This window comes from Phocoena phocoena, chromosome 17, assembly GCF_963924675.1.
Source record: "Phocoena phocoena chromosome 17, mPhoPho1.1, whole genome shotgun sequence".
NCBI classification, from domain to species: Eukaryota; Metazoa; Chordata; class Mammalia; order Artiodactyla; family Phocoenidae; genus Phocoena; species Phocoena phocoena.
Window position 1 is genome coordinate 4,847,157 of NC_089235.1, and position 26,537 is coordinate 4,873,693.

General features: G+C 38.2%; 1 protein-coding gene across 1 annotated transcript; it reads right to left on the reverse strand.

The window, feature by feature from the left end:
• Positions 1-5: 5 nt before the first annotated feature.
• Positions 6-25,117, reverse strand: TMEM68 (transmembrane protein 68). Its single transcript, XM_065895614.1, has 6 exons — positions 24,793-25,117; positions 16,467-16,634; positions 13,595-13,788; positions 8,483-8,543; positions 5,795-5,934; positions 6-110 (listed from the first exon to the last, which is right to left on the reverse strand). The coding sequence occupies exons 1-6, from the start codon at positions 25,115-25,117 to the stop codon at positions 6-8; spliced, it is 993 nt and encodes a 330-aa protein (XP_065751686.1).
• Positions 25,118-26,537: the final 1,420 nt, after the last annotated feature.

The following is a 26,537-nucleotide window of genomic DNA, read 5'->3' on the forward strand; positions in this document are numbered from 1 at the left end:
GTCTTCTAGTTGATCTTTTGTTTGTTATGAAAACGTTCTAGCAAAGCACTCATAATGTTTCCGGGTATTCTTTGGTGCTTATCAATCAAAGCTTGAACGGCAACCTTCGTCTATCAAGAAAACAAAAGAAAGGCCGTTATTCTTTTAGTTCTCAATGTAGATATGTAGTTAGTAAGGATTTTAATATACTGTTACTTATGAGAAGTCTTCCCTAACTTAGCACCCATCGCTACTCAGAGTAAATGATCTCCTTCTCAGCATGCCCATAGCATATTTCTTTTTTTTTTTTAATGTAATACTGTTTATTTAACTTCAAAACCCTTTCAGCATTCTAAACATACAAAAAAGTAACAGAACGTTGCAAATTGTGTTTAGTACAGAAGGTTCTTGAACTTTCATTGATGCAGTGGTTCTTCCCTGTGCATAGCATATTTCTTATACTTACTTTATTACACTTGAATTACAGATATTGTCTGCATGGCAACTTTCTACACCAGGTTGTAAGCTCCTTAAAATACATCTTAGCATTTCTCCAGCACTGAGCACGGCAATGCCTTGCACATAATAAACACTAAAAAGAACTGAAGGGAAAAAAGTCAGAAGAAAAATGTAGCAGGAAATTTTCTGGTAGGCAAATGGAAGTTTTCGCTCCTTTTCACCCATTAGTACATTTTTATGTATTTGTCTTTCATGACCATACACACCAATCACATCAGGCAATGCGACAGGAAAAAGTGAGGAAAACTACGAACGAGCAGATATGCTTTAGTTCTTTACCCCAATTTCTAGATGATTTAATAGGAATTTAAATTAAGTCATAGCAATGGAAAAGTCAATTAGGATACATCAAGAAATCTTCTAAAACTATTTGTTCCCATTAAATTCATGACAAATTTCAACAATTTTTAATTTATTGTTTTTAATTTATTTTATTGAAGTATAGTTGATTTACAATAACAAATTTTACTTTAAATCAGTTTGTGGCTCTCTAAAAAAACTTTTTCTGCGTGCACATAGTACAGGTAGGCACAACGGTACACACTTCTTTTCAGATGCTAACCTTTAGTAAGCCTTCTTTTTACAAATCTTGGACCTGCATTTATTTTTAAATATAATTAAGAAACCCTAGCCCAAAGATGTATTTTAAAAATATGCCTCTCTAATGCACAAGTTTTCACATCTGTGAGATGAGAACAATTTCATACACTTACGATAAGGATTACATGAAACTGAAGCCACGTCTTCGGGCACTGAGCACAGCGACTGACACACAGGTTGTGTTCTGTGCCGTATATTTTTAAAAGTTTATTCATTCACTCAGAAAATACTAGATGCTTTGGAAGCTATAACGTTAGTGAAACAAGTCTCTAATCTCAAGGAGCTCATAATAAGCATAATCAAGGACAAAGTAGTTAGAATGTAAGCTCATTTGTGAGCTGTATCATCTGAGATGTGAAAAGAACACATCTGAAGTTCATCGGTGGCCGGTGACCAGGGAAGTTTCCGTGGACGGGGTACTGTTTGGTCTGGGTCTCCCCCGGCCTGTGAGATTTCAATAGCAGTGAAGAAAGCAGCAAGAGCGAAAAGACCACAAGAAAACAGTTAAGCGACGGAGAGCTGGCATTTCAGGTATGTGTTCATTTGCTGGGCAGTATAAGGCTTTACAGGTAGGTTTCAATTAAATCACGAAGGGAGTTAAATACCAAGTGAAAAAGTAGAGACTTTGTTTGCTATGAATTGATGTATCAAGGAAGAACTTCTGGGTGGAGAAATATGGGGTCTGTGCATTAAGAAAATACAGCTCTCGCAAAGATCACTAATGACCCCCTTGTGTCACTAAATCCTACGGACATTCTTTTCATCTGACGTGACCATTGATCCTGCTTCTGGAACTCACACCCCTGGAGGAAAAGCTAGGTTTTCAGGACGCTCCCTTTCAACCGCCTATTGCAGATTTACACTCCCCAAATCAAGCACTGACTATTCCTCCAAGGCTCAGTAAGCTTTCCACAGCGTAAATTACCATCCATTTGCTGCCGACTCCCAGATTTATATCTCCAGCCGCCCAGCCTCGGATAGGAATGTTCAATAGGACTTCCCTTGAATGTTTTAAAGGCACCTCAAACTCAACGTGCTTCAGCAAATGGCCATGAATCCCGCCCAGTAACCCAAACCTGGGAATCATCCTTAACAATTCCTGCTTCTCATTCAGCGAGAGTAAGAGTCCATAGGTGGCATCCGTTAGCTCACCTCCCAGTGCCACTCACATCTACCCACTTCTCCCCACCTTCCTTCCACCTTAATAGGACATGTGTATTATATATACCTGTACATATAAATACATCTGTACTTAACGTCTGTGTGGATGTGTGTATGCAGAATGCAGAGAGAGCGGCAAAGAGACAGATGGAAACAGAACAGATTTCTTTAAGACTGAGGGAACTTTAAGGCCGTATCCCAAGTGCCCGCTTCAGCTTGAGTACAGTGTATTTTAATTTAGATTTAGTGTCTACGAAATGCATCTTCTCCACAATCAAATGTCTGAACAGTCTAGCTCCCACTTCTTAAATGAGGTTTCATTTCTACATTAATTTAGATGTTAGTAATTTTGGATTTGCGATAATCCAGGGATTATTATGCTACAGTTTATGTTTATATTGTAAACAATGGAGATTGGAAATTCGTGCAATGTATCCACAAAAGGAAAATTTCAAGTATTCTTTATCTCAAGTTTACTTTAGTTCAGCAATGACAACTTACCATCAGAAATATGGGTATGGCAACTATAGATTTAAGGAAATTCCCTCGAGAAATTTTACTAAACTATGCTTTCGCAGACAACTTCTGTTACTTTAGATACTGATAATAAAGTACATAAAGTAACTGGAGACAGTAACTGAGGTATTTCAATGATTCAGGAAGGCCTCTTCTTTTTACCAGTTTGAATTGGTAAATATATATTTTAACATCTAAAATATCTAACTCTACCAGTGCCATGAATATATTTCTCACTCATGAAAAATCAAGTCCCGGGAATATATATATATATATTCTCCTTAACTGAGAAAAATAAGGGAACAGGATTCACTTAATTTTAGACCTGGATGAAACCTCTGAGATATCTATTTTAATCTCCCCATTCTACAGTTGAGGACTCTGAGACTCAGGGAGGAACACACCATTTACCCAGCCTGACTCTGCGGCCTGGTGGGAGAGTTAGGGTTAGGACTCAGATCCCTAAACTTCCAGGCCAGTTTCTCTTCCCTCTCTCTCCACTACCTTGTATCTTAACCATAAAAATGGACGGTATTTGTAAGAAAGTGTTCCTAACTTGTTCTGACCCAATTAAATCCTAATAGTTAGGTGGGAAAAACCTTTTGAAAGAACAAAACAGAGTTCAGCTCTGCTAAAGGAGAATGCATTTGTCAGGGAGCTGCGGAGGTGTGGTACAGGAACAATAAGGTGTGTGGGCAGAAGCAACATGACAGGGTGAGGGCTGAGCCCTGGTGTCATCTGAAATCACCACCGTGAGGCATCACCTGGGGATGGGAGAAGTGCTGTGCACAGAGCCTGCCCGGACCGGGAAACCAGTGTTGGAGGGGTTTCCTTTCAGGAAAAGGATTGCTACACGCTCTGAGTGAACTCACTTAACCAGTTAGTAGAATACCTAGCGGGAGGTACATTTTCTCAGAATGAAGCTCACAGACAAGGAACATAATGTATCATTAATGTTACCTTTGTCAAGCTTCCTACATACCAGCTGCTTGATTTGAACAGTCTCATCTGATGTGACATTCTAGCTGCCTCAGCTGGGCATCCTTTCCTAAGTGCCAGACCTTGCTGAGCCCTGGGCGTTACGGTTGCTCGTCCGCTCGGCCTCTTCTGGGCCATCCCTGTGGAAAGGATCCAGTCCTGCCCCGTTAACGCCCAGTGTGGCTGTGTGCCTGCCTCGGCCAGTGTCACTGCGGGTGAACGGCTACTTCCAGTGGCCTCTCCTAAACAAAATCTGCTATTCACGGGCCGAAAAATAGAGTTCCCACCTACTTTTCCAGTTTCATCTCAACCAAATGCTCGCTACCCACTCAGCTAGTGATTCCCCCAGTTTATTCCAGAGCTGTTATTAGCTGCTATTCCAGGAAAAACCAGGAGCTGGTTTTGGTCAGATGAGACTGGGCAAGGCTCTTTGAAACAAAGTTAAGTGGACCTCTTTACTGCGGGGCTTCTTGGAACCTTCACGATGTTCACATGCTTTGCGAAATTCCTGAAGGCGAATTTATTAGGCTCCCTTCCCAACCTCACTCTCCTAGGCCTATCAGGCTGCTCTACACTGTTGGTGTATGCAGTCAACCTTCCTACACTGTTCCTCTGTTGGAACTCTTCCCTCCTGCCCCAAGTCCGCATGTCCAAGTTCCGTCCGTCTTTCAAGACCTACCACAAATGCCCTCAGTTCTAGGAAGCGTTTCCTATTTTTTCCCTCACAAAGCAGTCTCCTTCCCTTTTGAGCTTCTCCTGGTCTCACTCAAACTCGGCCTCCCTACTGCTTCTAGTGATCTTTCTAAAAGCAAACCTACTACATCAGTCATCTGCTTTCAGTAGCTACCCCTGGCTTTCAAGAAACAAAATCAAGGATGTGCCTTCGTGGTCCAGACACTCCTATGTTTCCAGCCTCATTGTCTATACTCTCTATCCCTTTAGCTACCCCAGACCACCCTCAACTCCCTGAAGACTTTACGCCCGTGCGTGCTGCCATCCTTTCATACGCTGTTTCCTCTACCTCTCTACTCTTCACCCAGCGAATCCCTTTTCGCCTTTCAAAACTGAATTCAAGTATCACTTCCTTCAAGGAGGCATCCCTGGTTTAATTGAGATGTCTTTCCTTTGTGTTTCCATAATACCCTAAAACAGCAGGTCTCAACCAGGGGAGATTTTGTCTCCCAGGGGATAATGGCAACGTCTAGAGATGTTTTTTTATTGTCACGGTGAGTGAGGGATAGCGATGAGATGCTGCCAGCATCTAGTGAGTGAACACCCTAGGGTGCACAGAACAACCGCACAACACAAATACCAATAGTGCCCAGGTTGAGAAATCGCGCCGCAAGCACACCATCGTGCGAACGCATCACCTTAAAAGCATCGATTTAGTTATTTACCTGCCACGCTGGGCCACAAGTTCCTAGAGTCACAGCAGTAGCCAGCAGTCATGGAACACCTACTAGATGGCAGACACTGCTCTCAATGACGGATGTCCTCAATCGCATGTGACCCCCAGGGGTAACTCTGTGAGTGGGCTCCGTTCTCCCCCCTGCTCCCCTGCCCAAGCAAACAAACAGCGGCACCAGAACGATCTGACTTCACAGCCCACACTCTTAAACACGATTCCATTTTCCTCCCAAGGTATTTCTACCAGACAAAGCAATTTCTTTTCATGGAGGTCAAAGCTTTCTTCTTCTGAATATCACTTAATGAAACCTTTTAATTAACGGTGCCGAGAACTTTAACCTCAACACAATTGGCATTTTAGAAAGAACGGTTCTTTGTTGGGGGCAGGGCGGGTGTCCTGTGCACTAGAGAATGTTTACCAGCATCCCCGGCCTCTACCCACTGGACGCCAACAGCACGACCTCCTCCCGAGTCTCATCCGTGGTGACAATAAAAATGTCTCCAGACATTGCCAGATGTCCCCTGGGGAAAAAATCACCACTGATCCAGAACATGCTTGTAGAATTATTAATTTTTAAAATAAAACCTGAAAGTACAAATGTGTCCTAAAACTAAGAAAGAAAGAATAATTTACCTTTTCAGCTAGTTCTTCTGCCGTGATCTTTGGATCGTATGGAATGGGGTCACCTAAATAGGTGCGTAACTTCACTGGAAAACCTCCATACATTGGGGCAAACGGATAGCGGAACTTCTCATACAGCCACCTAAATAACCCTGTTTTAAAGAAAACAAAATCATTTTAATTGGCTAAATATTCTGAGCATGTAACTGTAAACTTTCAAATTAATTATGTAAGACTTAGAGGATGGAGGCAAACAGGATCACCTCCTGGCAATTAATACAATACTTTTTTAAAAGATGAGCTTTTCATTGATCGTAGCAAATGTACCACACTAATGCAAGATGTGAATAACAGAAGAAACTGGGGAGTGGTGAGGTTTGTGGGTACTCTCTATGCCCTCTGCTCAATTTCTCTGTAAACCTAAAAATGCTCAAAAAACTAAGGTCTATTAATTACGGGGGAAAGATGAGCTTTTAAAAATGTAAGAATTTTAAAAGGCAAACTAACTACTATTATTGAAAAACACAGCATAAAGATTGCAACAAAAAGCTAGAAGCTAAAAAGTCTAGAGACTCACAAATACCTGTTACACAAACAAAAGAAAAAATGAAAGCATAAAATAAATTCAAGTAAACATGAGACTAAAATGCACCAATAAACTAAGTAAAGACTAAAAACATTACTGTAAACTAGGAAAAAGAATTGTTAATGCTAATGACCAACCATGAAATTTAGCAAGATTAAAAGTGGTAATAATGTAACATAAACTGACAGACTAAGTTTAAAAAAAAAGAATCCAAAACATGACAAGCAACATGGAATACATAATTAAGAACTGCTGTGAGGGCTTCCCTGGCGGCGCAGTGGTTGAGAGTCCGCCTGCCGATGCAGGGGACGTGGGTTCGTGCCCCGGTCTGGGAAGATCCCACATGCCGCGGAGTGGCTGGGCCCGTGAGCCATGGCCGCTGAGCCTGCGCGTCCAGAGCCTGTGCTCCGCAGTGGGAGAGGCCACAACGGTGAGAGGCCCGCGTACCGCAAAAAAAAAAAAAAAAAAAAAAAAAGAATTGTACTGAAAGTTTAAAACACTTTATATATGGAAACATAGAATATACCATAAGACCCAAAGTAATACTCAAAAAAATATACCACTACACACCAACTTTTGAGATATTCAACTTTTAAAGTAAAAAAAGCAGTCAAAAAGAATTTTTTTTTTTTTTTTTTTTGCGTTACGCGGGCCTCTCACTGCTGTGGCCTCCCCTGTTGCGGAGCACAGGCTCCGGACGCGCAGGCTCAGTGGCCATGGCTCACGGGCCCAGCCGCTCCGCGGCATGTGGGATCCTCCCGGACCGGAGCACGAACCCGGGTCCCCTGCATCAGCAGGCGGACTCTCAACCACTGCGCCACCAGGGAAACCCAGTCAAAAAGAATTTTAAAACCACTTTACAATTAAAGAAACAAAATTAGGAATAATTTCTGGTATGCAGCTTAAATTCTAAAGAAATGATCTGAGAGAAAATTAGAAGGATTAATTACACAACAAAAGTTAAACATCACATCAATCTGCCTTTCCATTCCAAATTTGAAGAAAAAGAACTAAAAAAACATAATGGAATATCAACAATATACCAACACCTACATAAAAGGAACAACAGAAGTTTGAGGTTTTCAGGATGGGATTTGTATGTGGGTGGGAACACTAACAATATAGCAGTAGGGAGAAAACATAATCAATCAAATATAATATATAAACCATAGGGTACAAAGCAAACAATAAAACTAAAAAAAAAAAAAAAGAGACTTTGCAAAGAGAAAGCACATTGAATTGTTATCACTCTTATAGCTAGGTTCAAAGCTTACTTTGTTATCAATAAAGTAAAGGGAGGCAAAAAGAACTTTTCAATGTAAACCTATCATGGTTCAAAAAAAAAACAAGAGGTAACCGAAATAAATTAAAGCAAAAGATATCTCCTTAGGTTGTTAATCTTAATTCAATATTTTCTTGTCTAAGAACCTACAGTATAGCACAGGGAACTCTACTCAACACTCTGTAATGACCTATGTGGGAAAAGAATCTAAAACAGAGTGGCTATGTGTATATGTATAACTGATTCACTTTGCTGTACACCTGAAACTAACACAACATTGTAAAATCAACTAGACTCCAATAGAAATTAATTTCTTAAAATTTAAAAGAGATTTATGCAAACATATATATATATATATATATATATATATATATATATATATATATACACTTTTTTCAGGATAAATAGACTTTCAAATTCTGCCCCCCCCCCCAATTTTTTTTACTGCCATCCATTTTTACAGCTGTCACTTCCTCAGGAATGAGTTAGGAAGATAGTCTTTATTTACAAATAAGTACATTTGTTTTAAACCTCAACAACATGGTTTAACACAGTAAATTAGAAAATTCACTCCGTAATTTTAAAAAGCCCATGATAAATAAGCTTCAGTATATACGTGAGACTCTTAACAAAAATCTAACATCTAGAACCGTCATTACTTAGAACCAGTTATCATTTAGAGTTTAAAGAGAAAAACATCTAAATAGTATATGCGTTTTCTAAAGTAATAATTCAAAAAGTTTTCCTGTAGTGTTCAAAAGCCCAAATATTTAAAATATTACATTCTAAATATTACATTATAATTAGAAAAACCATATGAATCAGAACTTACTTGTTCCTCCGAGGGATCTAAATCCTTCTCGAATATTTTGTGTAAACATAGGAATAATGGGCTAAAGAGAGAATTTGAATTAAAAAGTAAATACGTTAATCCATTTGATGTCTCTAATGCAAACTTTTGAGGGCCTGTTTAAGTTACAAAACCGAGGCATTTTAAAAATAAAGGTATACTGTTATCACCAGTGTGATTTATCAGACTAAAATTAACATGATCATTTGTAGAAAAATATAAATTGGAAACACTACCTTCTAGTGGTAATACATAATATTTCATTTACCGACTTTCCTATCATTCCACATGAACTCTTGAAACTCAAAATTAAGATTAAAGTGATCATTAATTTCATTAAGTAAAATGAATGTGATAATTAAACTGGTTTCAGTGGGCTACTGAAGAAAAAGTTTCAAGACAGAAATTCTCTCTATGGAGAAACTTACAAATGTTCAAATGACAAGTTTTAGCAAGATGCTGTCATGGAATTAGTGAAACACCATTTTGTTGTGAGCTTATTAAATCTAATAATGTTCAACATCAATGAAAAGTAATTATAATACTCAACACCAAAAAAAGAAAAAAAAAGGAAAAACATAATACATAAAAGAACTCTTTCTATCATTATTTTGGAGGATGTCTGCTCAAAAGTTCATGGTTTTCATTTTTCCATGAATATTATTGGTTAAATATGATTTTTAAAAAATGGAGACCTTATCTAAATGTCATGAAACGATGGATAAAGTAGCAAAGGATCATGTAAGGAAGTTACATCACGGTGAAACTGAAGTAGATAAAAAATTGAATAAAACACTTTAAAAGGTACACAAAATATACTGAATTAAATGATGTTTTAGAATAGATAAAACTGGAAGGGAGGGCGAGGATCATTTTACTTACAGTCTACTATCAGCATTTGTTAATACAGAATTACTTGCCTGAGTGAGCAGGGTTTGAAACATTTAAATAAGCTGACATTTAAAAAGCCATTCCTTTTCAGCTTTGGAAAGCAGTCAAATCTGGTGGACTAAAGGAAAGAGTCTACAGGCACAGCTTTCTTCATAAAACATACTCCCTTTCAATCACCTAACTGATCATTTATTTATTATCTCTCTCCCCTCACGAGAAGCAAGACCCCCCATAGCAGAGACTTGGTTTCGTTCACTGCTGGAAATACCTAGAACAGTGCCTGGAATAAAGCAGGTACTGAAAGACAGTGTGACAGGTGAACTAAAGAAGGAATGAATCAACAGGACAGAGAGAAAATGCTTCTAAGGAATTAGCTTGTATTCTCTGAATACAAAGGGTAGGAAACAGGCAGCAGCAATTTTAAAACCAGAAAAGCCGGGTAAAGAAGAAGCAGTCCGATGAGTAACTTAAAATCTGATGGAGTTAATTCACAAAGCTAACACCTAAGACAAAGTAGACTGACTCTTTTGTAAAAAAATTCAGATTATGATTTTCCTAAAACCACCACTAGTTTTGTAGAATAAAGTGATGGTTGGAATCCTAATGTTTTAAATACTTCTCCAATGTCTTTAGAGTTGAGAACTTAAGATGCCCAGGAAGGAACAGAAAGCTTTCAGCTCACATATACACAACTTTGCCTTCTCTGATCAGTGCTGCTAGGTTTTTGTCTACTGACTGGCATGAACCCCGAAGTTAGTATTGAAGGATGCACTTTATAAAGACTCTTCAGGTATATATATATCATCCTTTAAATGGCTAACTCTCCAGAAGCTGGGCATTTCTAGAAGATACTGAACAGGAGAAGGCTTACCCTACAAATTCAGTATTCCAGGCTATACCCTGGTTTCTAAATTTACATTCAAGCTTGCAGCCTTACAGCTGCAAGCATTACCTTATTACAACTTCATACTGTAGTTGGTTCCTTTGTTTGCGCACACTTTGTATAACAAGGTAGTTGCATAAGTAACCTAGAATCAAATTGATTACATGTATACATGTATCTCTGTACATGTATGTACACGTGTGTGAAGAGGTAGAGAATGTGTATTTTGTTAAAACTATTCTTGGGGAATAGAGCGTGGCCTTGGAGTCTTAACTTTGCCACAAAAATTTCAGTGGGAACCATTGGACAGGTCACTAAACCTGTTTCTTCATGTATGAAATGACAATAATAATAATTATCCCGTCTCAAGGTTTTTATAGATTGAGATAATACATATAAACAATTTTATTGAAACGAACGCTATTTTCTTTTACATCTGTTATTGGTTTTCCAATTAGAGTAAATGGGCTCATTTTTTCCCCAAATTATTTAGCTACGAAATTACCTAAAAATTCTTAGCAAAGTCAGAATTCTGAGGAATTCACAAAATAAGAGTGATTTAGATTATATCAAAAAGCCCGTAACTTGCAGACGAGCCTTAAATACTTTCTGCCAATATTTTGTGAATTTCTGTCGATGACCTAGATTTTCACTTGAATTTCCATTCCTTTGTTTCAATTTAAATGTGGTTAGTCTTGTAACAACAGTCGTAACTTTTTATTCAGTTTATGATAATTCTGTGAGACCTAAGAAGGGCTCTTTCAAATAAGCTGCTGGTGCCATTTACAACTGTATCCACATGTGACTGAAAGGCTTCCCTCGCGGATCTGCAAGGCCCTCTAATCTTGGGGTTGGCGGACTCACTGTGAAGTGTACCAGCTGCCTGCAGTCCTGAACTGTAAGCTCTGCTTCTGACTTGCTGTGTGACAGGGTCCCTCCATCCCTTCATCTCTGTGTGTCTGAGTCTCCTCATCTGTAACATTGGAATAATTACATATGTCACCTACTTACTGTACAGGGGTACCAACATAAAGCCTTTAAAAGTGCTAAGAAAGGTTAGGGTGGTACAAGATTTATCAGTGATGCAGTGCTATTTTGTAAATCAGCAACGTTAAAGATTTTCGTTTATTAACTTGTAAAAGGCTGTTTATTAAATTTTCTCAAGTTTTGTATAAAAAATCTTAAATTATTTAGGTTATCGGGTGTTTTTTTTTGGCTGTGTTGGGTCTTCGTTGCTGCGCATGGGCTTTCTCTAATTGCAGCGAGCGGGGGCTACTCTTCGTTGTGGTGTGTGGGCTTCTCATTGCGGGGCTTCTCTTGTGGAGCACGGGCTCTAGGCACATGGGCTTCAGTAGTTGTGGCACGTGGGCCCAGCAGTTATGGCTCACGGGCTCTAGATTGCAGGCTCAGTAGTTGTGGTGCACGGGCTTAGTTGTTCAGCGGCATGTGGGATCTTCCTGGACCAGGGCTAGAACCCATGTCCCCTTTATTGGCAGGTGGATTCTTAACCACTGTGCTACCAGGGAAGCTCTATCTAGGTTATCTTAATTAATTATCTAGAAACTCAGGGATTGATAAAAGGGCTTCTTTCTCTATATAATTTTTTTCTTTCAAGACTTCTTCCAGGCAATGGTCCTTAAAACTGTAACTTAAGGATGAGGAATTAGAATTCCATGATCAATCTGTGTGATTCCAAATCTATTTTTGTCACTTTTACCTTAAACCTTGGAAGAAATAATTCTCTCAAAATACAAACCTGAAGATTGAACTATCTTTAAGTTTTTAGCTGTTACCATTGCTTTAATATACATTTACACTGATTATCCTTAATTTCGGGACAACTGTGCATATATCATCTTATATTCTACATTATTCATAAAGTCTAAGGTTTTGTTTTCTACCTTAGTACATAAGACTTTTTGGAAAATAAAATGGTCTATAAATTAATTTTCTGTATCATTAATACTATTAACATAGACTTAAATTCAAAAGACTCCTTTCTTGTAGTATTTAAAAAATCAATTCAACAAATGCAGAGAGCCTACTAAGTGCTAGTCATTGTACTAGGAATTCAGAATATAAAAGGTGGCTTTGTCCTAAGGGAGTTTATAATCTACTATAGGACAGTAGTGTTTAAATTTTTATGTTGTCCATTATTAAACACTTGGACAAGTACATCAACTTATACCAAGATCACATTGTTAAAGCACTATAGCAATAACTTACTTCTAGGAATTACATATACAAATATGTACAGAGAATAGAGCTCAATGTATTTTATTTTATTGTAACTCTGCAATTAAAAAATAAACGGAAAATGTCCATTCTTCTTCAAATGTTGCTTTTGGGTTAGAAGGAGTCATCCATAATCCTTTCCTTTTTAATCAAAAGTCTGCATCTGCAAGATGAACAGGCAAGCTAAGGGTGCAGACTGGTGTCTATATGACAGCAGTGGAAACACACACACAAAAAACAGAAATGTGAAAGCATTAGCAGCAGTCCCTAACTAATTGGCCTGGAAAAAGAAAACCACCTTGTCAAGTGCTATGATTTCTTTTTCTGATAGACAATCTATAATGAAAACAAACAGAAAACAAAGGAGAAACATTCCATAAGTAATAAATGTTTCATAGGATAAAGTACAATACAGAGACCAAAAAGCTTAGATATACTTTCCAAAGCAAAAAAAACAAGATGGCATTCAGATTTTCCAGTTTACTAAGTAGAATAATTACAGCAAATCCCAGAGGAACACTTAATTTTACTGACAAATTCGTTCTTTTAAAAAGATCTAAATTCCACCAATATCTCTTTCTCATCTTTATTCATACTATTAGAGAGCTGATCACATTTGCTGATGAAAAATGGTAGAAACCATATATTATTTGAGCTCTATTGTTATATAAATTGGTCACAAATGCAAGAGTTACAATGAAACCAACCAATAGCCATCACTGAAACATGCCAACTCAGTTGAACCAAAGGATTAAAATACACAGAGTTGGATTGATTATACTTATGAAAAAAAGTATAAGTGAAGGAATACAAAAAATTTCATAAATTTGATTAAAAGAAGCTGGATTTTGAAGCATAAAATAAAGCCTTGCTAGATATTTGCAAATTTCCAGGTTGAATTTTTTTATAAAGATGGCTTCCCACGCACAAGGAATATTTCTCTATTGTTATCTTAGAGTTACAGACACTAATTTTTAAAGTAGTGCAATGACAGTATCTACATTCTGATATACTCTTAAGCTATTTAAGCATTTATTTTAAAGTAGACACAGCTTTCCTTTAATAATCAGTTTTATACAACTCACCACTTTTGCATCAATTGCAACCTGAGCGAAGCCTTTACGATTACCCCACACGATGTTGTAGGTCTCATCGCTAATCAGGGCTTCTCGAACACCACCTGGTGAGATAGCTAACAAGTGACCACTCCGCAGAATTTCAACACATTTTTCTCTTGGTCCATGTATAGCACAAAATACATCAAGTAATAAACTAAACCCTGTAAGAAACATTAGCATGAAGATGTATCTTAAGTACTTCTTGTCCAATTCTTCAAGAGCAAAAATCTTCACAACCTACATAATGTACTATCTATACTTAAATCAGTAAATTCTTTTTTTTACTTTTTTTAAACCAACAACAACTCTTAAGGTTAACATAAGATTAATATTGCTGGTAAATTAGTAGCTATGTCTCGCTGATTACTTTCTCAGTGATCACCTACTACTCTGGCTACATATTCAAATTCTTAATTAAAACTCATGGGACTTCCCTGGTGGTCCAGTGGTTAAGACTCCATGCTTCCACTGCAGGGGGCACAGGTTCGATCCCTTGTTGCAGAACTAAGATCCCACATGCCGTGCTGTGTGACGGCCAAAAAAAGAAAAAAACAAACACCTGGGAAAATAGGGATTCTTATTCCCATTTTACAGATGAGGAAAGTTGACTCAGAGAGTTAAGAAGCTTGCTCCAAGTCACACACCTAGCAAAGGGCAGGGCAGAGATTCCGGTCCAGGTATGTCTAGTCCAAAGCTCCTTCCACTGCATCTCATGGCCAAACACTGTCTACAGTATTTATTAGAGCCATCAGAAAGGACATCCCATCATCAATCACACATCTAATCTTCCATTAACCCTATAAGAAAGAGAATCACTCAAGAGAATGTGAGTCTGACTGCTCTAGCTCTACCAAAATTGGCAAGCCACAGTTAAATCTATTGAAATTAAAAGTTAGATACTGCTAATTCCACAATAAAAAATTTTTTAAATCAACAATAATAGCAATATCATTAAGAGTTTTTAATAAAGTGAGTGGTTGGCTCAGGAACAATTAATTCCAGTCTTAATATTATACAGTTTTTCAAATTATAGCTATTTATGGATGAAAGAAATAATCCTATCAGTAATTAAATATTTTAACCAAATCCTAAGCTGGAAATTTAGAGGACTGGTGTTTGTATACATTATCCCTTGAGACTGGGAAATATGGGGATGGAGAGTGAAAACTGTGCAGAATAACCCAGCTTCTCATAGGTTTAAGGATCTGAAGCAAGATTATCAATATTATTGAGAAGAAATAATTCTCATCCTATACTATGTTAAAAGTTCACTGATTTCACTAGATGTATTCTCATGATAAACGAATAAACAGGGGAGGTTTAATAAATTACAAGATCATAAAGGGGGAAATTTTTAAGTCAAATGCTAAATAAAAATATTCACATTTATTATTTATAAAAAGAAAGAAAAGTAAGCAACCTAATGTTCCATAAGAGAAAACTAGTTAAGTAAATATTTTAGTCATATATTTAAAATGTTATTTATAAAACATGGGAAAATGTTAATGCTACATTAAGTTTTTTAAAAAAGAACAAAACAGTTTGCATAACGTGAAGATGTGCAAATTAAAAATGAAGCAAAATAGGGCTTCCCTGGTGGCGCAGTGTTGAGAATCTGCCTGCCAATGCAGGGGACACGTGTTCGAGCCCCAGTCCGGGAAGATCCCACATGCCGCGGAGCAACTAGGCCCGTGAGCCACAACTACTGAGCCTGTGCGTCTGTAGCTTGTGCTCCGCAACAAGAGAGGCCGCGATAGTGAGAGGCCCACGCACCGCGATGAAGAGTGGCCCCGGCTTGCCGCAACTAGAGAAAGCCCTCGCACAGAAACGAAGACCCAACACAGCCAAAACTAAATAAATTAATTAATTTTTTTAAAAATGAAGCAAAATAAATCAAAACGATAACTGGATATATGTTAGGGGGTAGGACCATATAATGATGTTTTTCTTTCCTCTAGTTTCCAAGCTTATTATAAAGTGATCATATTACTGTCTAAAGAAATACCTTTTATAGCCAATTTAGTTTATACACAAAGTACAAATGGCTTTTTAGTGACACAAGGATGCTGGAAACATTAACCATGTCTATGAAAGGCACTAAGAGAACTGTTATTTCATTCACTGTCTGGTGTTTATCTGGTTGATGGGTGGCTTTTGCTTTTACAATTCCAGAGAACATACCATAAACTTTCTTGGCTTGTTTCTGGTGACTTCCTGACAGAAGAAAATAAGATTTAATCTTAATGAGTTTACTTTAGAATGATTTTTTTAAAAACTCTTATCATGTTTGAAACCATTCAGTTTATTAATCTTTTTAAAAAGGTACAAAGCCTTTATGAATATGAATATTTTTAAAAATGTAGTCCTCAGTCTTAAGAGTTATAATTCTACCAAGCAAGTCAAGTATGATAAGAGACATAATAGGCTCTTTAGGTTAGGATTTCTGAGGCAATATTATATGATTATATAAAGACAAAATATATCCTGGCTAATTTTTTTTAACTTTGATTTGCTATCAAACTGACAGTAATCAAACACTAATTACTATAAAATTAAACTCCCAGATCAATATCTCATAGAAAAATTCACCATATGAAAAATCAACTACCTTCTATACCAAAATACAAATTAATTGTTTGGCAAAAGTTACAATTAACTTCAAAAAATAATGACTGCCTGTTAATAGAGAAAGAAATTAGATAACATTTTTGGCCATAATGTTTTTATATTTAGGTATATTACCTAAAACAGATACTAAACTCAAAGACATACAGACTGTCACATAATTTGATCATGTTAATGAAACATTTTTATATCACCAGCTACAGTGAAAGTTTACCTGGAATTTTAAAAACAAAGTGATCAGCTACTACCCGGCAAGTTCTGCCTTTATGGATAAAAATTTTAGCCATGAAGTAGTAAAAATCGATGGGAATAGCTCCATGATAAAAAATGATCAGTGCTGGCCCTTCTTCTGGTATTTTTTCCATCCCATGAACTTCATAACCTGTTAGAAAGACAAAATACAGATACTTAAAATGTATTTAATATTAGTTTATTTATACTAAAGGATGGTTACTAACTCAGACACTCAGTCTTTCTTTCGGGAGCACAAGCCCCCCTGTTTCCATCCACTTTCCCCTTCCCTCCCTCCCTGAACATATCGGTCCTACAGCGGTTGGGTGGGCCGGCGTGCAGTAGGTGCCTGGGTGGAGGGTGGCCTGCAGTGGGTGCTGGAGCCCAGGCAGGGCGAGGAGGGCATCCGTACAGGGTGGCCCGGGATGGTGAGTCAAAACCCAAACGGTCACGAGAGCCCACACACAGGAGAAGAGACTAGAAAGGGTGCTGGGGCCTGGGCGGGCAAAGGAGGGGAGCCACGTGGCATGAGGATGGGGGTCAGAGCCCGAGTGGAGCAGGGTGGTGTCCCTGAGTGGCAGGGGACGGTGGCAGTGATGGGAGACTGATTACACCCAGGGGGACTGATCAAATCAGTTTACATATTAAGGATAATGTCAGCCTAGTTTCTCACTGTTGGAGAAGGTTAACAGTCGCAAATACAGAAAAGGAGAAAACTAAAATCAACTCTGCAGCCGTGAGAGAACCTCACTCCCACCCTAAGAAGGAGAAGAAGCAGCACGTTAGAAAGCTGAGGCCACTCTCTCAGCTGCGTGGGAGGGAGGGCGAGCAGGTGCCACAAAAGTGGGAGAGAAGAAAACAACCAAAATGTTAACAAACACTTAGAGACCGAATGTGGGCGAGCGCTAGGTGTTGGATCCCCGGGAACCCAGAGACAAACAAGAGTCTGCCCCCACTCCCCAGCCTCACGCAGGCCTCAGCGCGCATGCGCGAGAAAACCAGGGGCAGGGCAGGCCAGAGACTCACGAGAGACCCTGCTAAAGATTCAGAGAACAAAATCCCCCTCGCTTCCCGGAAGCTTCTCTTGTAAAAGCAAAACCTGGCCTAGGGAGAAGCGCAGGAAAGCCTTCCACCGCTTCTAAGAACCGGTACTTGCCAAAGGTATCTGACGCGGGCAGGGACAGAGTTCCACTCCCCACCCTCCTCTACCACTGAAGGAATAAACTACTTGGTAATATTTCAAATGGGCTCAAGAGAATGTTTTCAAAAACTAAATTTAATGATATTTCAAGATTCTGTATGTGTCTATACTTTTAACATTTCTTCCCAATTACTGAATTCTAATTCAAATAATTCAATTTACTTAGAACAGTCACTGAAGTTGTCTGACGTTATCCAAAGGATCGATTGTCCCATCAGATAAATTTTCCAAGAAATAAAGAATACTTCTTTCAGGGATTCTATACAGCATATTCCTGAGGTTCTCTCTTGTTTTCCAGAATACTTTTTTTTTTAAAAAAAAGAATTGAGAAATAATTGTTACTTAATACCAGGTCACCTGATTGAAAGTAGAAAAATTCAATGAATCAATTCATTATTGACAAAAACTAGAGTTTACCATCGTGCCACTAACCATTAAGCCCCAATATTCAACTGTGTCACTCGTAAAGCGTGGATGTGGTCATACCGCCCCTCGCTATAAAAGCACCAGCAGATAATCACTCTGGTCAATGTCAAGGCCTTTTAGGTCCCAATTACCGATCAAGTGATGTCAGATTCTTTCGGTGTCACGTGGACTCAGGGCGCCTCCCTCCTCTGTGCTGCTCACGTGACCGTCTCTAAAGGAGCACTTCCTGTCCCATGTTTCCCTGTCGAGCAAAAGCAGAAATCCTGGGGCACGTTACCTGCTCCTCGCTCAGACTCTGTATTCCCCTGGTCACCAGCTTCTGTGCGTTTTACCTCCAAAAACTCTTCAATCTATCACTCCCTCTTTCCAGTGTTAGTTTTGAAGTGTGGCCCCGTCCTCTCCTGCCTACAGAACCCCAGTCCTGGGGATCTGATGGGCAACAGCAGCTCAGAGAACGCAATCGGGAACGCAGCTATCGCCACCATCCGTCCATCCGCTGTCCAGGGACGGGGAGCCTCCGTATGGCACATTTTATGCACATTTCGAGTGGTCTGGGCCCCTTCAATGAAAACAGCCCTACTCTTGTGACGATTGCGGTTCTCTTATTTGATTCCAAGAGATGCGCATTTATTTACCTCCCCTGCTCTGTCCCCTGAGCCTAAGCACTCTCCAGATTCTTTGGCGAGGATCTGAAGGTCACGGGGAGCTCAGGTAGCCTCATCTATCTCCGTAGCAATTATTTATTATGTAAATGAGTTACTGCCTAGTGGCTTTAGACATCAGCATCATGAATCCAGATAAGGATGATCTTCTCCTAAGAGATAGATCCTTTCTAAATGTGTCACCAAAAATCCATTTTCAAGGCTATACGCCTACACACTACGGTAAAATAACAATACCATCCTTTTGAGTCTTCCTCCGGAAAGCACACAGAGGCAAACTACCTATAAAATAAAGTCAAACTCCTGAGCATAGCATTCAAGAGCCTTTAAAGCCGAATTTGGCTACTTCTCCAGGTTCATCCTTCCGCATACATCTCACCCATGAATGATTCATCTTCTGGTCCTGAATACACCCTGCATTTTATTCAGTACTGAGGTGTGCGCATGTTTTAACCTAGGTAGTTTCCTATTAGGACTATAGTAATGAATCTCAGTCTTTCCATTCAACAACATATCTTGGACATCTATTTGATATACACATGTAGCGATTTTTTTTAATGATTTTTTTAATGGCTGTAAAGTATTCCATAATGAATTCCTATCACTTAGCCATTTTCCTATTTAGGGACCACTGGATTGTTTCCAATTTTTCAAATATTGGTTGCAATGAACCTTCATTTATATGCATCCTTGTGCACTGAATGTGTGAATTTATCACTAGACTGGATGCTGAGGTAACTGTTGATCATGTGGTACACGCCCATTTTAAATTATAACAGAAACTACCAAATCATCCTCCTGACTGGCTACACTGCGGTACTTTCTCACAAGTACTGAGTGAGAGTTCCCATCTCCACATTCTCATCCTTTAAGGTCAACAAACTTTAATTATTTGCCAATCCTCTGAGTAAAAACGCTATCTCAGTGCAGTTTTAATGTGCATTCCTAATTACTAGTGGGCTTATGAATCTGTTATAATTATTGGCATTTATATTTAGGCCATTTTTAGACCACATGCTTAGACCACTTTTAAGTTGGATTTCTTTTCTTACTAATTTATTATTTTCTAAGCCGTGTTGTAAATGACTTGTGGTGATCTGCCCCATCTTTTCATGTGTCTTTTAGTTCTGTCTTTTTTGAACAGTTTTTGTTTTTTTGCATCTTCTTTAAGACCTTCCGTAGCTGGAGATCATCAAATATTTTCCTATATCTTTTCCTGCTGATCTGGAATACCACTTTTATCATTTACTAAATTCACATTTCTGACTTTTTAATCTGTTTGATCTGTTTGTGATGATCCTTTCCCTGTACCAACGCCGTAATTTTAATCATTATAAATGCTAATGGTTTTGATACGATAGGGGAAAACTTCCTCTTTTGTTTTTTCAGATTTGTCTTGGTTATTCTTGTTTGCCCTTTTATATGAATTTTAGACGTTTGATGAAAACGTGTTACAAGTCTACTGAATTGGTAAAGGAACTGGGAGCGTGGGCTGCAGAGCAACATCTCTACTATGCTGAGACTCTCTATCCACTTCACCTTTTCTGAATTCCATTTGTAAAGTATACAGTTTCTCCATAAAGCTTTTACGTGTTTTTTGGTTAGATCTAGTCTCAAGTAGCATTTTTCCTTTCCATTTTAAAAGTGATTATTGGTGGTATATGAGTAGCTACTAATTTTGTGTTTATCATATGCCCATTTCCCTTGCTAACTAATCTTATTAGTACTGATGGATGGATTCACTTGGCTTTCAGGCATCTCTTCTTTTCTCGTCTCTGTACTTATTTCTAGGGGCTCCAGGACAATGTTAAATAGTAGTGGTGAGAGCCTCCTTGTTCTGGTCCCTACTTATGGGACTCGCTTTAATACTTCTCCACTTCTCCAATGTGGATCATCTTTGTTGAAGCTTCCTGGTACATTCCCTTTATTGAAGTAGTACCTTTTAGTCTTCGCTTCCTAAGATTTTTTTTATTATAACTATTGAATTTTATAAAACTACATTCTATGAGACTGACCTGCAAATCTCCTTTTTGTGTTCTCCTTAGTTTCAATAGCAAAGTTCTGCTAGCTTTGTAAAATAAACTGTGTAGCTCCACATTTTTCCCTACGCTTTCAAACACAGATGGGCATTATCTGTTCCTTAAAAGTTTAGTATAACTTGTGGGCTCTCGGCCCTTTGTGAAGGGAGGAGGATACAGACTTTGACCACTGTTCCAATTTATTTCATGATTACTGGTCTGTTCTGTTTCTCTCTCCTTCTTGAACCAATTTTGATCATTTCTCTCTTCCTGCAAAACTGTCTATTTAATTTTTAAACAAAATGGTGTGAAATAGTTACTCAATTCCTTTCCCACTCATTCTTCAAAGCCTTGTTCAAAAGTTACTTTCTCCATGGATAGTGCTTTCACTTTTGTCCCATAGAAACAAAAATGAACACTTATTGAGCATTCACCTGACAGGCACTGCATTGGATCCATAATAACTCTCTCATTTGGTCCTCACAGAATCCCTGCACTGATGAGAAAACCCAAGTAAGAAGAGCCCATGTAACTTACTCAAGGTCACACAGTGGTACGGCCAGGACGCAAGCCCACATGTGTCTGACTCCACGACCTGTGCCCTTCCCCACACCACACCTCCTACTAGAGGTGTGCCCGTGCTAATCTGTACCTGTGATTTTCAAATGCTGGTTGCCATCACTCATTGAGTTATACAATCACTTTAGTCAGTTATAGTCAGCATTTTTCTTTTTAAATGAGAGAGTAGAATAGTAAATAGAGCAGATCGCATGAAGACAGTATATACACTTTTGATGAAATAGTATATACCTGTATGTATATACTGGGTGGCAAAATGCATTTCTTGCTAGCAATAAGAATCAAAACTTTGATAGCCTAAAAATATACCTTGAAAATACTAGGAACCTTGAACATAGTAGGTGTGTGAAGTTGAACTTAATAGTGACCAAGAAACAAGTGATGTATTTTAGTGCTTTCCAAATTATTGGCGAAAGATGCTCTGTAATGGTGATAGCTAACATTTGCTGAACTTTTATTATGTAATAAAAATTATTCTAAGTACTTTACATCAAGGCCCAGTGAATCCTTCCAACAACCCATTTTACAGAAGAGGGAAATGAAGTCCAGAAAAGTAAGTATCTTGTTTGAAGAGAAGGGTTATTTACACAGTCTTAAAGGAGTTCTCCCAAGACATCTATCAATTACAAAGTAAAAAATAGCAACTTTGTGGTGGAGAAACCTAACAGACACCTCCTTAACCACGTGATCAAAGTCACCATCACCAATAATAAAACATGTCAACATCATGAACCTCGGATACAATGTGCTGAGAAGGACCCACCATCAGAGGGATTCTTATCAAAAATGTACAACTTCAATCAATTTATGGAAAACATCAGATCTAAATTAAGAGACAGTCTACAAAATCACTGAGCAGTACTCTTCAGAAGTCTGAAGGTCATAAAAGACTAAAAAACCCTCAGAGATTGGAGGAGACGTGACAACCAAATGCAGGATGGGATCCTGGTAAAAGGACACTGGCAGGGAAACTGGTAAGATGTGAATAAAATCTGTAGTTTGGTTGATAGTATTATATCACTGTTAATCTGATAACTGTACAAACGGTTATGTAAGATGTTAACATTAGGGGAAGCTGAGTGAAAAAGAGGAACTCTGCACTATTTTTGCAACTTTTCTGTAATTCTAAATTTTTTTAAAATGAAGTTTAAAAAAATCCTAATTGTTGCAAAAGGAAGGGAGGAGGAGGAGGGAGAAGGGAGGGGAGAAGAAATCAGGTAACCTGTCCAAGGTCCCCCTGCGGTGACTGGCAGGGCCTCGTTCGAACTCAGGAGTCAGACCCAGGAGTCCTTCCCTGGGGGAAAGACAGAGGAGGGGAAAGGAAACTCTTACCCAACTGAAGGACAGCGGGAATGTTCTCCTGAAATCCCAATTTAATTTTCCCATAAAAAAAACTCTACTACATATGGTTTAATTTATAGGACGCTTTTACTGAATAAAATATGTCCATTTCTTTAAAAATTAATAGTAAAATGTGAAGTAAAAAAGTCAAAATTTTTATAGTTTAAAGGCTGTAAGCAACTTGAGGGTAGGGGCTTCACTGACAGACTACCTAGAAATGCAGGTATCTAAGAAATACCAAATTCATGTTTCTTGATGTAGTAGAATCAGATTCTTTTGAAAAATGATAAAGCACTTACATAATATACATTAGAAGGTAAAATTTAACTTCAAAACAGGAAACACTGGATAGATTCTTATACAAAGATACTTATAGTAAACCAGTTATAAACAAACAACAGCTCAATAGGTAAGTAAATTAGTTATAGGATTTACAGAGTCCATATAGTCATTATAAGTCATCTAAGGAGGCTTAGCGACATGAAAATACTAGTCTGCCACACAAATAAAAAATAAACACACAGAATTCAACTGCATGGTAAATTTTAGGTGACTATTATTTTCTTCTTTATTTTTACTCGCCACATTTTCTAAAATGAACATTTTTATTTGTTAAAAAATTCCTCTGAAGATTCTTTACAAAGCATAAATTAAAACTGATTTGACATCAATACAAAATCCAAATATGCACACAAATGCCTTTTGTGTGCGTCACTAAAGAACAGAGTGAAGAAAATCATTTTAAAAAGCATCACTTATCTTACTAAAATATGTTATTATAAATAAAACATTAAAACATGGTAAGAACTATATATTTTACTTCCTCTGAGCCATAGGTGCATATTTTTAAATACCTCAGAAAAATAAATAATAAATACCTCAAAATTATATATGCTGCTACAAAATAAGTTTAACACTTGAATTTATCCACATTAAATCATGTCTCCCGAAACAGAAAAAAATTCAAATTCCTTACAATATATATTACCCTGAAGTATAGGGGGTTATAAGTGGGAGAGGGACATTGTTTCCCGAGTACTGTAAACGAGGCCACTGAATTTCTGTCTCACTGCTTTAAAGACAATGAACGAGAGCAGTCCACATAGGCACGGCCTCTGGTCACGGAATGCTGAAACAGCATCCCACCTCCGGTGAACAACCACGAGCAGGTGTGCGAGTTGTACGGACTGGCAACGGCATTCGTATTCATGGGTAAATACTATGAATTCAACACATCGACGGCATGTGGTTCCTGTTTGCAAAGCTGCTGTCTGTCGACCACTACACTCTGACCCTGAGCCCAACCAGGGACAAGCCTGCGGCACAGCACAGATCAGAGGAGCACAGGCCTGGAACCAGGAATCAGGGGCTGCATCCTGGCCCTTCTCCCTGGTGTCCTGGCGTGCCTCGGGCACATAACAACCTCGCTGTTCTTCAGTTTCCTTATGGGAAAACTGTAAAATGGAGATAACACGTGGACTCTCTCTACAGCATTATAAGAACTGATGCACGGTAAGCATTTGACTGACTGTACGGCACAGTCAAGTGCTCAAAAGCGATTTGCAGGCATATGTAGGATTAAAATGACAACACGTCAGCTGAATAAGTCACACAGCAAACGGAAAACGGGTACATTTTGGTATATATTCTATCTAATTTAATGTTATTACTATTTAATATTATTTTTCATTTTTTAAAAATCTCTACACTGGGAAAGTCAAACTTATTTCGAACAAAATGGAAGTAAACGCAAAATAAAGCAATTTCAAAACAGTTTTCTATACTGTTTTAATTCATCTCTTACTCTCTTAGATTCTTAACTATTAATTTTTTATTTGAGCTTAGAGTGATAGTCTACATTATTACGTGGTTCTTTGTTTAATGGAAACTAGTGTGCTCAGAAAAAATCATTTTAAGAAAGACATATATATGCACAATGCATGCAAACAGGTAACAGGAAATAGTAACTATCCCTTCCGTTATATTTTTCAATATTTCGTCAATCAACAAAATGGAAGGGTAACACGGTTTCAGCGCCACCCACACGAAAAGGAGCCCAAAACTCAAAGTAATCTCGCTTACCGTGCCAGACGGCCGCGTGTCCATCCCACAGTGTTGCCACCGTCTTCCTGGCACCGTCCCATAAATTATGAGAGTAAGCTTCTTTTAATACATTCTTCCTCTTATAAATGTGTAAGAAAATAATAGTAAGGTAGAGAAGAAAGATAGTAAAGTAAGGAAGTATTAAAAGTATGAGTGGTGTAAAAACCCACAAGAGATAGTTTGCAAAATTCCAGTAGTCCTCCAGGTGCTCCACACCAAACCATTCTTCAAGTACGTGGATCAGACAAGTCATGGAGGGCATGGAATCCTGTCCTGTCCCACAGGTTTGATTTTTGTCTATCATTTTTCTTTAGGTGAAAATGACAAATTCAGTCTCTTTCTTCGACGTCATGGCAGGTCTTTAATTTGGCCACTAAAAGGGAAAAAATAATCCAAAGTTATTCTCTTCACAGCTGAAATGTTAAATGTTTTAGCCTACATGAATACTGTGTAGTCATTTCTTAATACCAAAAATGAGTAGATTGGTAACAAGTTAACTTTGTTGCAGATTTAAATGTGAAAATGGGTTTCATTTGTGAAGAGTGCTGGGTTTAGCTTCTGAAATAACTCACAAGCTACAATTACAAGAGGAAAATAAAGCTGACGAATGAAATTTCAGATTGATCTTAATAATCTGACTTATATCTTAATGGATCATACTGAACGTTTGTATCTTAAACTAGGTTATGTTGAGATAACTATTCTTCATAGAAGAAAACATCAATATCTGATTCAATAAAAGTAACCCAATTCTTAGGAAATGATGACATACATTTTTAGATATTACCTTTTACAAGCAAGTTTATAGAAAAGCTCTCTGTTCCTCTGACATTATACAATAATACAAATTTGTCAGTGTCATTTTTATCTTATAGTCACTAAAATTTCTCTTGTATCTTAAATGATTGAAAGAATACAGCATGGGGCTTCCCTGGTGGCGCAGTGGTTGAGAGTCCGCCTGCCGATGCAGGGGACAAGGGTTCGTGCCCCGGTCTGGGAAGATCCCACATGCCGCGGAGCGGCTGGGCCCATGAGCCATGGACGCTGAGCCTGCACGTCCGGAGCCTGTGCTCCACAACGGGAGAGACCACAACTGTGAGAGGCCTGCGTACCGCAAAAAAAAAGAATACAGCATGCAATTATTCTATGTCATTCTCTAAACCATTCACTTAACTTACCAGAAATTAGATAAATATCTTGTCCCAAGCTTCAATGTCTGTATTCTGAAAAACACAGTATATAAAAGGAAGAAAAATGATTTAAAAAAAGATAATCATTAATACCCAGAGATAGAATTTCCATAAAATAAATGGCAAGACACATTCACCAATGTGTGACAATTAACGCTTACAGCCCTATACTAGTATATCACAATTAAAAATTATACTCACACTACCAGTGCTTTTAGTGAGAACACCTCTATACACTGTTTTAGTTCCACACTATAAAGCCCCACCTAAGACATTTTTTAAATTCACAGCTACAGAAACTTCGCTTCTTCAGAGAAAAAGTCTGAAGTTAAGATGTGTAACAGACTCTGTCTCTTTTAGCCGTTGCCAGATAGCGAGCTGATGGTCAGACATGACACTCGATGGTGCGGTTACATCAGCCTCATGATCATGTTCTCCTGCAGCAGATTTCCCTCTTCCATCACTATTTTCTCTGCTTCTGATTCTACCCTTAGAGATATTTTATCATTATTCCATACCATATAGACTTAATGA